Raw genomic sequence first — 14,567 nt, forward strand, 5'->3', positions numbered from 1 at the left:
TAGGATTTTTGGTTCCTTTTGTAGCTGAAAATTCAGCCATTTCATTACCAAATATTCTACAGTGAGTTGAAACCCACTGTAAAATATCTTTTTTATGCAAGGTTTGTAATGTACTTATATTAGATATACAGTCTTTAATACTTTACGAATTGGCAGGTTTCAAAGAGATAATAGCCTGTATTTAAGACGTAGAATCTGATAAAATACCTTATAACTTCATATTTTTTCTTTCAAAACTAATATATAGTTTGTACATATCTTCTTTAAAACTGTGCTGCATGAACAGGAAAACTTTTTAAATAAATAACAACTCGCGCATCAAAATAAATAGCCCAATGAAATCTCACACCTAGTATGCAGTTCTTAAGAAGCTAACCTAATTGCCTCCACCTCTTCAATCTCTTGTTTTTTCCTTATAATGTTATACGCAGATCGAGCTTTGCTTTCTGTTTCACTGTAAGTAGTGATTATAAAAATATGCTTGCAATTTTAATGTTTATTTGTTTACAGTTTAGGTTCTATGCATTTTTGTAAAGTTAACTGTTGTTATTATTTATTTATTTACTTAGTGAATTTTTTTGGAATTGCTTTTATACTTTTGTTTAATTGTAATAAATTCGTGTAAATTTTTTAATTTTGGAGCGGTCGACGTTTGAAGTGTAAATGCAGCTGAAATAGTACCGCAACTACAGGCAGAAATACTCGTTATCGGTTTTTGCGACAATTTGGCGGAAAATACATTTCGGAGCTCTAGAAGCGATTTTTTTTATCTCTGTATAAACATCGGCTGCATCGAAACAACGAGGAATTCGTTTAGTTGAGAATCTGAAACTGTTTTCCAAGAGAGGATAACTGCTTCGCGAATGATTTCGCACGCCATCCATTGGGCTATTTATTTTGATGCGCGAGTTATTATTTATTTAACTCTTTCGCATCGAAGTCGCCCGTAACGCCCGTTCATTCAGGCAACGGCAAACCACCCCAACGCCTCGTTTATTTTCTATCTAGTTCTTTCCCCTCCACGTTAGTGTATGGCTCATTGGTTTCGCGAGTTGTTAAAAGACATGTCAATCATTCTTTTGAAGCAAATAAAGGAGAAATACGGAAAGCTATTGACTTTCGCAGGTGCAATGAGGTTCGCAGGTGCAATCCGGCCCTAAGGTGAAACTGCACACAATGGAAGAAACCGCAGAAAAACCTCCAAGAGCAGCAAGGGGGAAAGGGAAACTATTCCAAGACAAATTCGTAAACACGGGCGTTTTCGATGTTTGTTGAAAACAGATTTGGTCGTCTCTTCGATGCGAAAGAGTTAAAAAAGGTTTCCTGTTCGTGCAGCACAGTTTTAAAGAAGATATGTACAAACTATATAGTATTAGTTTTGAAAGAAAAAAATAGGAAGTTATAAGGTATTTCTCCCGCCTTCCTAGCCTGCCTTCCTGGTGTAATGGTTCTGCACACTGGGCCGGTATTCCAGAGGTCCGTGGTCAGATTTTTGGCGAAGACGTTGCTATTTTTCATCTTTCCTGCTTCCAAAAATATACCTAATGTCACTACAGTAGCGCCCGAACTAAAAAGGGTTGTAGATGATGAATCTCGGCACCCAAGATTTGGCGATTGAGTCCCCTAAAAACCCCAGTCGCCTTTTAAAAGGGTGAGTATATAGCGTATTTCTCCCGCCTTCCCAGCCTGCCTTCGTGGTGTAGTGGTTCTGTACACCGGGCCGGTATTCCAGAGGTCCGCGGTTTGATTCCCGGCGAAGACGTTGCTATTTTTCATCTTTCCGGCTTCCAAAAATATACCTAATGTCTCTACAGTGGCGCTCGAACTAAAAAAGATTGTGAATAATGACTCTCCGCACCCAGGATTTGGCGATTTGGTCCCTAAAAATCCAGTCGCCCTTTCAAAGTTGGAGTATATAACGTATTTCTCCAGCCTTCCTAGCGTGCCTTCGTGGTGTACTGGTTCTGCACACTAGGCCGGTATTCCAGAGGTCCGTGGTTCGAGAGGGGGAATTCCCGGGGGCATATTGGTCTGTTCGATTGCCCACCGGATGCTCTAGGCACTGGATCTGGGAGTCTCGTGCGAGGCTCTCGTGTGGTCACACCAACTGGCCAATTCTAGATAAGGGTGGACGTGGCGCTGTACTGATTAACCGAATGGCAAAGGAACAGTGCCCGCGTCCTCCATCGCTTATCTCCCTGGCTTCGAAAAATAATCCTAATGTCTCTACAAAGTTTTGTTTTCTGTATTTTCAGATTGCTATTGAAGCTATAGAAAGCATCCGAACTGTAGCATCCCTGCATGAAGAAAAGACATTTTTCATCAAGTTTCATGATGCGCTTTTAGAGCCTCACAAGTAAGTCATGTGACATGTCTCAGTCAAATCAGTCATTCTACACTCGAAACTCGAATGCATTTATTATCTGATTTTTGTTATAATGCATTACGTTAAAAAGTTACATTAAAGTAAAGAAATATTTTGCCAAAATTTGCGACAGTATTTCTTTTTTTTTTTCAGAAAATCTCGACTGAAATCCCAAATCCGAGGAATCATTTATGGTTTCGTGCAATCGGTTCAAGCATTTGCTTACGCTGCTGGGATATATTATGGATGTATTCTTGTAGCAAATGATGAAATTGCATATTCAGATCTTATGAAGTGAGTGATAAATTAATGCAATCATCGAAAGACGCCACAAACGTTCACCATTCCAAATAAGTAGCTGGATAATATATAATAATATATATAAATAATATATAATAATATATATAATAATATATAATAATATATATAATAATATATAATAATATATAATAATATATATAATATATAATATATATAATATATATAATAATATATATTGATATAAACTGAAATTAAAACGCATAACTTTCGGTATTTATTTTACAGAGCATAGAAGCAAACTGGACACGCCCTTCGAACACTAGAAATAGTTCGGTTACTAGCTTAACTGCACGGATATTTTATGATTTACTTCACATCTAACGTAATATGGGCCAACTTCGCTCGCAGAATCCTTAAAAAGGCATCTTTCCTTAAACAGATAGCTCTCTAATGCTTTAGCAAATGATCCATGTCTTCCTTTTTGAAAATTATTAATTTATAAGAAACATTAATTCATTAATTTATAAGAAACTAGCAGCTTCGCTGCCAGCCTTCGTCTGTCTTTTAAATGTACCGGAAAAATGGCTGAAAGGAACACCAAACGTTAAATTTAAAAACTGCTTAGAATTTTACTCTGCAGAACAACTTCATAAAAAAAAGTTATTACGTATAACAAAATTACAATGAAATAAGCAATATCCCTTAATACAAATATTAATTATCCTAATAAATAAATTAACCAACTTCCCTTTTCAAAATCTTAAGAACTCAAATGGTATAAAGGAGGTTAAGAACTTTGTTTCCTAAAAAAAAATCACTCAAAACATTTCAATATTTTAAAGACAATGAAGTGAGCATTAAATAACATAAAAGAACATAAAAAACAAAAAATTTTGAAAAGCAAAGTATAATTAATGATATTTTATCTTATATTTTCAAGAGAAAAAATTACAATGAAATAAGCTATATCCCTTAATAAAAATATTAATTATCCTAATGAAAATATTAACCAACTTTCCGTTGAAGAAAAAAATCATGCAAAATTTTTCAATATCTTACAAATATTGAAATAAGCAAAAAATAACATGAAAGCAACTCAAAGAACATAAAATTCCGCGCTGAATTTTACTTTGCAGAACAACTTTATCATAAAAAAAAAAAAAATCAATAAAAATGTATTATATATGTATAAAAATGACAATGAAATATGCCAATCTCTTAAAAACACTGACATAAGAAATACGATGAAAAACTGTTGCCAAACCCATAGTTCTAAAAGAATGATACTATTCAAAATGATACGATTTCATCAAAAATCTATCAACAACAGTAAGACAGGAAAATTGTTGCCCAAATCACATTTTTAAAGATGTGAGAAGTGTACTCGGAAGCTTCATTTAAAAAAATTAAAAATACGAAATATTATCATTTTTCCTAAATTCTTTTTGTAAAAGCAGTCGCAAGGATAAAAGTTTAACGTGTCCAAAAATCAAAGAAAAATAAACTGTACATTTTTAAAAATAAACTTTTTTAGAAAAAAATCGCGTTGAAAAGGTGTTAAGCTCACTTTGTTAAATAAATTCGTATTGAATCGGTTTATTGAAACACGAAATTTATTTTAAGTTCGTAAAATAGCTAAGTGCCTACGTTTCATGACGATGGGAAAATGGAGTGTGTAGAGTAAAATCTCGCTTTCCTATAGCCGATTATGTTTCAAAATGACGCAATTTCGTCACGAAACATAAAATTAAAAAAATTCTAATTCGAATTTTGAAAAAATTGCTTGGAGCTGCACTGGCTCTTGTCTAGATGCACCTATGTACCAAATTTCGTAGCCGTGGGTCTATTAGCTTACGCGCAGCGCGAACGAAAGACACACACAGAGAAGCAGACTCTTTATTTTATTATATGTAGAGATTATCTTTTTCTCTCGTGCATGCTGTCTTTATCTAAATGGTTCTTATGTGTGGTAAGTTTCAAGGAACTATCGCATTCTTCCGTGGTGAAATGGTAGCACGTCCAACTAGTAAATGGGAAATACGTGTATAAAGTTTGGTAATCTTAGCAATTATGAACTCGAAGCAAACTTTAGCTAGATTATCAGTGAATTATCACCAAGTCGAAAATAACAACTGAGCCTTGAGAAGAGTGTAAAATTGAAGAAGGCACACATGGTGCTTACAGTGAGCTCCTCCAGCTCTTACGGTGAGGTAACTTGAGTGCAAACGTAAAGTTTAAATTCCAGTAACTAGTAGCCGAAGGCTACACTAACCAATTTAACGCGAAGTTGGCTCGAAACCGAAACGCCTTTATATTAAACATCAGAAATTATAATGCAAGTCCGAAGACTGCAAATCTTATATAAGCTAGCAACATAGTAACGTGGCCTAGAGAGGCAGAACACATTATCTGTTGCAATTTAAAAATCTTATCTTGAATACACTTGAGCTAATTTGCATTCTGGCGTGGAAACGGAAGAAAGAGGTAACAGCAAATGTCTAAATAATTGGTTAATTAAAATAATGAAAATCCTACACATAATTTTAATTACGAGGACGGTATGGTAGATTTTTCACATTTCTCGTCACAATGATTCTAATAGTTTGACAATCTAACCCTAAAAATTGTCAAATTATTTCAAGCTAATCTTAATATCAAACATTAAAATGATTTGTTACTCGAAATTAATTTTTAAACTTTAAGACATTTGTAGTCTTAATTAATCTCTTAATTTTTAAGACATTTGTAGATATTGCTTTTGAAATGCTTAGAAAACCATTAAATAACCATCTAAAAGTTATCTGAATCAGGGAAGGAGAAAATAAAGGAGGATGTACAGATAAAAATTTTTTACCAACGTTTTTCTCAGCCTTTCAAGCTACTTGATCTAAATTATTAACGCAAAGTAGACCAAAAGTTCCTTTACTTTACTATGCTTAGCGAAATTTTATCTCTTTTATAACGACCTTACACATCGTACTTCTTATTTTCATTTGATACTTTGTGAATAAGCGTTGTAATTTAGTGGAAATAGTTTTATTCGCAATTAAGAAGCCTACATAATAATGTATTGTTCCAGCCTTTGCAATTTCATGAAACTAAAGGTGTATGAATTAATAAATAGAATATTAGATGTTAGCAAAATTAAGTTTTCAAGCTATAATTAATTGTTTGCAATCTTCATTAACCATTTACTTAAATATTAGAGTTGTATTTAACTTCCCTGAACATCTCGACAGAAGCCGAAATTTTAATGGAAAACGATTTAAATGTATTTGATATTTTTTATTACGGTGTCGCACACAATGATATCTGCCAAAGGAGGGGCTACTCCATAAAGAACTTATCCGTGTTACACATGGAGAAAACGTCCATTCATGGGGCTTGATTATATAGCTTCGTGAAAATACAGGGTGTTTATAAAGTCCCGGACCCATTTTGATGTTTAATAACTTATAAAATAATGAAGATATAAACAAACTTGTGGCATTTATTGATGGAATAACTTATATATTTTCTTTTTCAGGTTTGAATATCTTTACTTTTGTAAATATCATCTGCGAGTGTGGTTAATTTCAGATAACTTCATTTTCCAGTCTAAATATCTGTTCTTTTCTAAATATCGTCTGCTTATTAATTGTATTTTTCTATCTTTTGTTTTTGGCAACTGTTGAAATGTTATGTTTACTTTTCAGCCACACGTCTTTTTGCAACAAGATGGTGCACCACCTTCATTGGGCTACCATCGTTCGTAGTTCTTTGAATGACCATTTTACAGGAAGATGGATTGGGCGAGGAGGTCCAATTCCTTGGCCACCCAGATCACCTGATAGAACGCCACTGGACTTTTTCCTTTGGGGATTTGTAAAGGACAACGTTTACAGGAGGAGGGTCTCGAACCTGGATGACCTAAAAGCCAGAATTACAACCGCAATAGCCTCTGTGGATGCCGACATGCTTGCCGGTACCTGGCGTGAAATTGAATATCGACTTGATATTCTCCGTGCGGCGAAGGGGGCACACGTGGAAGTTCATTGACAAGGGGCATGAAACCTTTTGAGTCTATCGAACCATTTATGTTATTAATTTTAATCTATCTTTATTATTTTATGAGTTGTTAAACATCAAAATGGGTCCAGGACTTTATAAACACCCTGTATAATGAGAAAGGTCATTTGTAATCCTAAACAAAGTCTCGATTCTGATATCTTTTTTGAATATTTTCGAGAAGTCAAATTAAAAATTGATACTGTTTAACTGGAAAAAATGTAGCATTGAATAAGAATTAAAGCAAATAAAATGAAACAAATGTACACTAATTAAAGCGGAAGAGCTTTCAACACTTTTTTACTATATTATCTAACCGATAAAAGGGGACCACAAATAGAATATCAAACGTTCGATTAGAAAATAGACACAAATAAGAATAACCTTACGAAGCATCTGCAGTGATGTATTTTATTTTATGACGAATGGTAATAGAAATATAAGGAAAAGGAGTTTCATTTTTACCTCGTTTCAGCTTGTCGAAGATTCTGTCAGTTTCGTTAGCTGCAGAAGAGTTTGACAACACGCAGACCTGTATGCTTTCCGAAATTGCCAACGTCTTCAGAAATGAAACATTAGTCAACACATTAAAGGCGGGAGTCGTAGTACTACGATTTATCTCCACTTTAGCTTAAAGGCGGGAGTCGTAGTACTACGATTTATCTCGACTATAGCTTAACGGCGGGAGTCGTAGTACTACGATTTATCTCGACTGTAGCTTAACGGTGGGAGTCGTCGTACTACGATTTATCTCGACTGTACCTTAAAGGCGGGAGTCGTAGTACTACGATTTATCTCGACTGTAGCTTAACGGCGGGAGTCGTAGTACTACGATTTATCTCGACTGTAGCTTAAAGGCGGGAATCGTCGTACTATGATTTGTCTCGACTGTAGCTTAACGGCGGGAGTCGTCGTACTACGATTTATCGATATCTTGTTATCTCGACTCGATCGAATATGTTATCTCGATCGAATAACGATATCTTGTTATTCGATCGAGAACGTACGAGTACGAACGATCGAGTACAACGAACGATCGTAGTACGAGTCGTAGTACTACGATTTATCTCGACTGTAGCTTAACGGTGGGAGTCGTCGTACTACGATTTATCTCGACTGTACCTTAAAGGCGGGAGTCGTAGTACTACGATTTATCTCGACTGTAGCTTAACGGTGGGAGTCGTCGTACTACGATTTATCTCGACTGTACCTTAAAGGCGGGAGTCGTAGTACTACGATTTATCTCGACTGTAGCTTAACGGCGGGAGTCGTAGTACTACGATTTATCTGGACTATAGCTTAACGGCGGGAGTCGTAGTACTTCGATTTATCTCGACTGTAGCTTAAAGGCAGAAGTCGTAGTACTACGATTTATCTCGACTGTAGCTTGCGCATTTATCTCGACTGTAGCTTTACATTTGTATTTGGTATGTTTTGTGGTTTGAAGCTGTTCGGTTGTTCAAATTCTACTTACAGTAAATTTTGAAATCATTCAATAGGGTTTCACGTGAAAATAAAGATATATATGCAGACGATTTGATGGACATTGAAGAGCCACAACCTAGAAGAGCCACAACATCGAACTCGGCACCACGGACTCCACGATATAAAATTGATCCGCCTGGACGTATTTCGCTAGACATCAAAAAGCGCAAATTAATTCGAATACAAAATAAAAGCAAAAATCTACATGCCCAACGAAACTGCGCAGTTTGTGCGGCACATAAAAAAAGAAAGTTGACTTGCTTCAAATGCGAGTTTTACAATGCACCTCTTCAAAGTGGCGAGTGTTATATTGTGTTATCAATATAACACTCGAATCTAATACGAACATCTAATTGTGTTATCAACATTATCACACTCATAAAAAAATACTAAATTATTCTCATAAATATATACTTTGAAATATTTTTTGTAATTAGTGTTTAGTTCTTTTTTAATATTACTTGTAGTTTTAAGAGTTTAAATAAACTTTTTTAAGTCCAAATTTTTTGTAATTACACAAAATATCGCCCGCTCTAGCACGAAAAACGAGGCGAAGCGGTCGCCGCGTTACCTAGCATACTTCCGTCAAGATCATCCGCCTTTAATGTGTTAATAACAGGGAAGGTACTTCTCTAAATAGTAAGTTCGTTAAAGAGCGTATCGAATGATGTATATATTGTCATTTGACATACCTTTCCTTTAATATGCAGAGTGCTGGAAGGAGTCCTTGTTGGTATCATGATGGTTGGAGAAACGATTGGCTTTGCACCTGACTACCACAAAGCTAAAGTCGGAGCAATAAGGATTTTCAAATTGCTGGACCTCAAACCGCGTATACACATATTTTCGGAACACGGGAAAACGTTGGTAAGTATGTAAAGAGTAAAATAAGCTAAGATATTCTATTCTTCAAAAAGTGGAAACGAGATGATTAGTTACGTAGCATGTAACATACAACGAATAATTTAAAAGTAATGCAGCAATTTTAATTTGTTACGTAAATGTTACTAGCATAATGGCCCCCTTAAGCGATATGTGTAGTCAATATGTTATGTTATGTAGAAGTGAGGGGGGGCACCTAATATTTACCCTAAGTAAGCAGGTATTAGCCCCACACACTAACTAGAAAACTAACAACATTCTGGCATCATTCCTCGAGTCGTGATGGAAAATGTAACTCCAGTAAGCACTATACAGTGGTGTCCAAAATTGTGGACACTTTTAGAAATTTTTATGTTTTTGAACTTTGTATACTTATAGAAAACGTTATGTTTCACAAAATGCAAACTTGTATATATCATTTTAAAGAGAATTTATTACTTCATTCAATACAAAACACAAAATTCAATTATTTGCAATACAAAAAAAAGTTAAACTATAATAGCTATCGATATACATTAGATAGTGATGATTGCAGTGAGTTATCAGTACTTAGTAGGGTACCCTTTATTTTTGATTACAGCTTCACATCGACGTTTCATTGAGTTGACAAGAGTTTTAAGCTCTTATTTCGTTATTACATGATGCCAGGAAACAATTATAGCCTCAATTAGTTCCCTTTTATTTGATGAGCGCCTCATTCGGACAAGAGTTTTCAAACGGTGCCACAAATTTTCGATAGGATTGAGGTCAGGACTGTTTCCTGGCCATGACAACAATTTAATGCTTTTTGTACGAAACCACTCTTTCGATATTTTGGCCATGTGGAAGGAGCAGAATCCTGCTGAAAAATACACGAAGCATTGTTGGGAAAGAGATCTCTGATGGAAGGTAGAAGTTTTGGTTCTGGAATAGTGTCAATGTATTTCCTGGCATTCAGTGTCCCATCGATGACATGAAGGCGACTAATACCATTTGCTGACATGCATGACCAAATCATAACACTAACTGGGTTCTTCACAGTTGCTTGAATGCAGTCAGGATGTAGCTCTTCTCCTAATCTACGTCTTACATATTTTCGCCCATTACTACCGAATAACGATATCTTGTTTCATCACTCCATATAACTTCTGACCGCTGATCATCTGTCCAATTAATGTGTTCCTTTGCCCGCTGTAGTCTTTCTTATCGTTGCTGAAAATTAAGATAAGGCTTTTTTCGTGGAATTCTACCTCTCAGTCCAACATCTGTTAAAATTCTCCTGATTGTTCTTGAACTGACAGAAACACCAGCATCATTCAGATTTATACTTCTGACGGCCGCTGATGACATTTTTCTATCTTGGAGACATAGTCTTTTTATTCTTCTGTCATCAATAGATGTGGTGCACCTTTTTCGGCCTTTTCCTGCCTTTTATTGAATTTGTCTCCTGATATCGTAAACAAAACTTTCGGACTCCAGATGTCACTGAACCACCCACCTGTCTTGCAATTTCAGCATAGAAAAGACCACTTTCTCGTAACACAATAATATTACATCTCTTTCTAAGGTGTCCAATCTACTCTTTTATTTGATGTCATTGCTTCTTGACTAAATATTAAACATTTTTACAAAAATTCCTAATTGTAATTGGCCCACCAGCGGCCGAGCGGTAAAGACGCTGAACACTGGTAGTTCGGTCCGAGGTTCGAATCCCGCGAACGGGCTGGCTGCATGGGCGTTTTCGTGGTTTTCCCCATGTGTAATGTGTATACGAGCCAGTTTCCCTTAGAAAGGCCTCCACGATAGGCATCCCTCCCCTTAGGCAGATAGCCCTAGTGTGCTTTGCCATAATTAAATACACCACACCTAATTGTAATTGCAGTGTATAAGGAACAGGTCCTCCTTCTACAGAACTAAGCAAAATAATGAACCGTTTCAAGTGTAAACATGATGTCAGCTTCTACTGGCAGTTTGATTGGTTCTCAGAACAAGAACAGTGATTGGCCAGGAAAGCTAGACATTACAAACCACTTTAGAACTGTGTTTTGTATTTATATTAAAGTACATATAACTTTTTTGTATTGAAAATAATTGAATTTTATGTTTTGTATTGAATTCAGTAATAAATTCTCTTTAAAATGATATATACAAGTTTGCATTTTGCGAAACGTAACATTTTCTATAAGCATACAAATTTCAAAAACATAAAAATTTCCAAATGTGTCCACAATTTTGCCCACCCCTGTAAGTACTGCCACCGGCGGCGGCATCAACGGTACTCCTACCTTTTTGCGTTAAATTAGCCCAAGTAAAAGGCATTGAATTACATGATATACATTGCTAAATACATAGTTGTGCAGGTGCATATTTTGAAGATGTTATCTATTGTAGTGGGTACAGGCAACATGTTTCAGGATATTATATATTGCATTAGAAACAGGCGGGATGTTCCCACGTCACAAATCATTTTTGTAAACATGATCTGTTTACTATCAGAATTAATTAAGATATAAATTTGTTTACAAAGCTTACATTTAAGTACTGTTGTAAAGTTGTGCTGAAACTTTAACAGCTCAATTTTGACGATTCATTATGTGCTGTAACGTATGTTTTTGTTAGAAGCAACTTATTTCTAGTATACAGATCATGCCTACAATCATGACTTGTTTACATATTTTTTTTTACAAACAGCTGCCAAAAGTAGAAAATAATAAAAAAGACATAAATAAATAAGTCTGAAAACAAAAGAAAAAAAATAGCTTCATCTGCATACTTATGCGTACTACGTACTTTTAGATATATCTGAATACATTTGCTGATACATTGCCAACTTATTTTTGTCAGTTCATTGTATGAAATTACGTGTGTTTTTACAAGAATTAGTTTTTACAATAATTAATGTGTAGTCAATAGCCATAACTCTGCGATACGTAAGCTAGTTACTCTGTCCTTGCTAAACCTTCTTATGCAAGCAAAGGAAAAAACCTTTTAGTGTTGCCGATTTCATGATATCATGTCCAGGAATATTTCTTGTCTCCGAACAGTCAAGAAATTCCTCCCACTCTCTGAGAAAATTATGAAATATAGTTTTCGGTAAACGTTTTATTCCAATATTATACTTGCTCAATTTCTTGTGAGCGCCTCGGAATTTCAGTATTTCTTTTCCTGTTTAACCGCCCACCAGCGGCAGAGCGGTAACGTCGCTGAACACTGGTAGTTCGGTCCGAGGTTCGAATCCCGCGAACGGGCTGGCTGCATGGGTGTTTTCGTGGTTTTCCCCATGTGTAACGTGCATACGAGCCATTTTCCCTTAAAAAGTCCTCCACGAAGGCATCCCTTAAGGCAGCTAGGCCTCGAGTGCTTTGCCGTAGTCTAATAAACCAAACCAAACCTTTTCCTGTTTAACCAGTTTTTGGATATAGAAAAGTATTGTACAAATGATACAAGAATTTTCCTTAACTTCGTTCATTTAATTTGTCGTGAGAGTGAGTGAGTTTTACTCACTCACTCTCACGACAAATTAACATCACAACAAATCAACACACATCTTCTCAAACAGACAAATCAACACACATCTTCTCAAACAGGATATGTGGGTATGGCAAAAGCGAATGAAGGCGGAATGCTTTCGAGGAAACTGGCTCATATTCACATCACACCACTAAACCAAAAATCATTCATATAGCCGGCTCATTCGAACTGCATGTGCTCAGCAAGTTAAACAAGTCTTAACTTCTAGGCCACTGTGTACCACCTTCTCAGATAATTAGTAAATAAATATGGAGCAGTAAAAGTAGAAAAATTACTGCACTGAACTACGGTATCTGAAAAGCATTTTGAAAATGAAAAAGTGCCCATGCGGTACTTCGCGAAGCATTCCTTGAGCGCATGCCCTGTATGCTTTGCTATTTGATTAAACAAGTATGAAGTTAAATTCTTTAACTTTATAAGGTATTTCTCCCACTTCCCTAGCGTGCCTTCGTGGTGTAACGGTAGCACGCTGGGTCTGTATTCCAGAGATCCGTGGTTCGATTCCCGGCGAAGGCGGTTGCATATTTTTCATCTTTTCTGCTTCCAAAAGTCCTAATGACTCTACAGGTGGCACCCGAACTAAAAGGGTTGTGGATGATGATTCTCCGCACCCAGGATTTGGCGACTAGGTCCACTAAATCCCTAGTCGCCCTTTAAAAAGGGGAGTATATAAGGTATTTCTCCCACTTCCGTAGCGTGCCTTCGTGGTGAAACGGTAGCACGCTAGGCCGGTATTCCAGAGGTCCGTGGTTCGATTCCCGGTGAAGGCGGTTGCATATTTTTCATCTTTTCTGCTTCCAATTAACCTGATGCCTCTACAACTTCACACGTATTAAAAAGAGATTCAGAAGTAAAGAACGCTTTCTAATACGATGGTGTTTAAGAATTCACCTATCCACACATTAGTTAAATATGGAGAAACGTGCGACTGCTATCTCTCGCAACATATCAGATTCTGTGACAGAATGTATAAAATGCAATATTATATTATAACGCATTTTCTTCCTCCTTTCCTTAATGACTTTGCCTTGTATTCGGGAGATCCGGATTTCGAAACCCGGCGAGCGCATTGCACCTTTTTCCCGTTCCTACATCAATATGACGTAATGACGATATAATCGATATATATATGTAATAATAAAATTCCATAATCAAGAATACACTTAAAAGTCTATTTGCATGTTCTTTTCATTTTTAATGACGATGGTCTCTTATTTGAAAGTACGTGGAATTAAATTCGCAGCCCCGTAGTCAAGTTGTTTTTCCCGCTTTTTCTACACGTACAGTTATAGAATGTTCTCGAGATATTTAAAGCGAACTGGAATGGCTGACGAGGCTGACATCATTTTCTTGGAAGCTCCGCTTTTCCAGAGGCTATAAAAGGACTCGCAAAAGAATATCGGGCCTTTTCTTTAATGTCACGATGCAGTAAACTTCATACAAAAAGTTATTAGTAATTCTTTTTTATTTACTCCGGATATCTGATTTTGTAACTGCTATTTTCTCCTGAAATATAATAAATGCATCCTGTTTTTTAAAACTTATCGTCTGATAATTTAAGTTACGACAAAAGCTGGTACATCATATATATATATATACATATTCTGAGATACGTCTAACAAAATACTTTATCTTCTTCTTTATCTTACTTTGGAAAAGAGAGCAATTATTGCATATATTTCTGTAACTTATAAAGGACAATTCTCTCGTTCTACTGGGCCGATTGATCTCTCTATATATATACACAATTTCGTAACAGTATACATTTTAAAATAGAAAATTATGAACAAATACAAAGCAAAAAGCAGTTCAAAAGCTGAACTAATTAGGATCTAATGGCCGCAACAGTATTAATGGTAATAATTTTTGACAACATCGCCAAATAACATGACAAAATATCGTAAAATCCTTTAATATCGTAAAATAAAAATAAAACATGATTTTTATTTTACGATATTACAGTAGTTGTTGTAGCTATGAGCACATAATTGAATTTATATATGCATTAATTAATCAA

At 35.7% G+C, this 14,567-nt stretch overlaps 1 protein-coding gene and 1 non-coding gene across 4 annotated transcripts in view; both read left to right on the forward strand.

The window, feature by feature from the left end:
* LOC118192340 (ATP-dependent translocase ABCB1-like) overlaps positions 1-14,567 on the forward strand; it is a 209,882-nt gene that overhangs the window by 172,182 nt on the left and 23,133 nt on the right. For all 3 annotated transcript variants that reach the window (XM_085812456.1, XM_085812455.1, XM_085812458.1), the window contains 3 exons: positions 2,256-2,356; positions 2,519-2,659; positions 8,869-9,025. In XM_085812456.1, the coding sequence (XP_085668582.1) occupies positions 2,256-2,356; positions 2,519-2,659; positions 8,869-9,025 (399 nt within the window). The remainder of the gene's footprint in view (positions 1-2,255; positions 2,357-2,518; positions 2,660-8,868; positions 9,026-14,567) is intronic.
* TRNAT-UGU (transfer RNA threonine (anticodon UGU)) lies at positions 12,995-13,066 on the forward strand. The gene has a single exon. It is a non-coding gene; the product is annotated as a tRNA-Thr (tRNA).

Source organism: Stegodyphus dumicola, chromosome 1, assembly GCF_044657685.1.
Source record: "Stegodyphus dumicola isolate Sdum_Otavi_A_Nest chromosome 1, ASM4465768v1".
Classification (NCBI taxonomy): Eukaryota; Metazoa; Arthropoda; class Arachnida; order Araneae; family Eresidae; genus Stegodyphus; species Stegodyphus dumicola.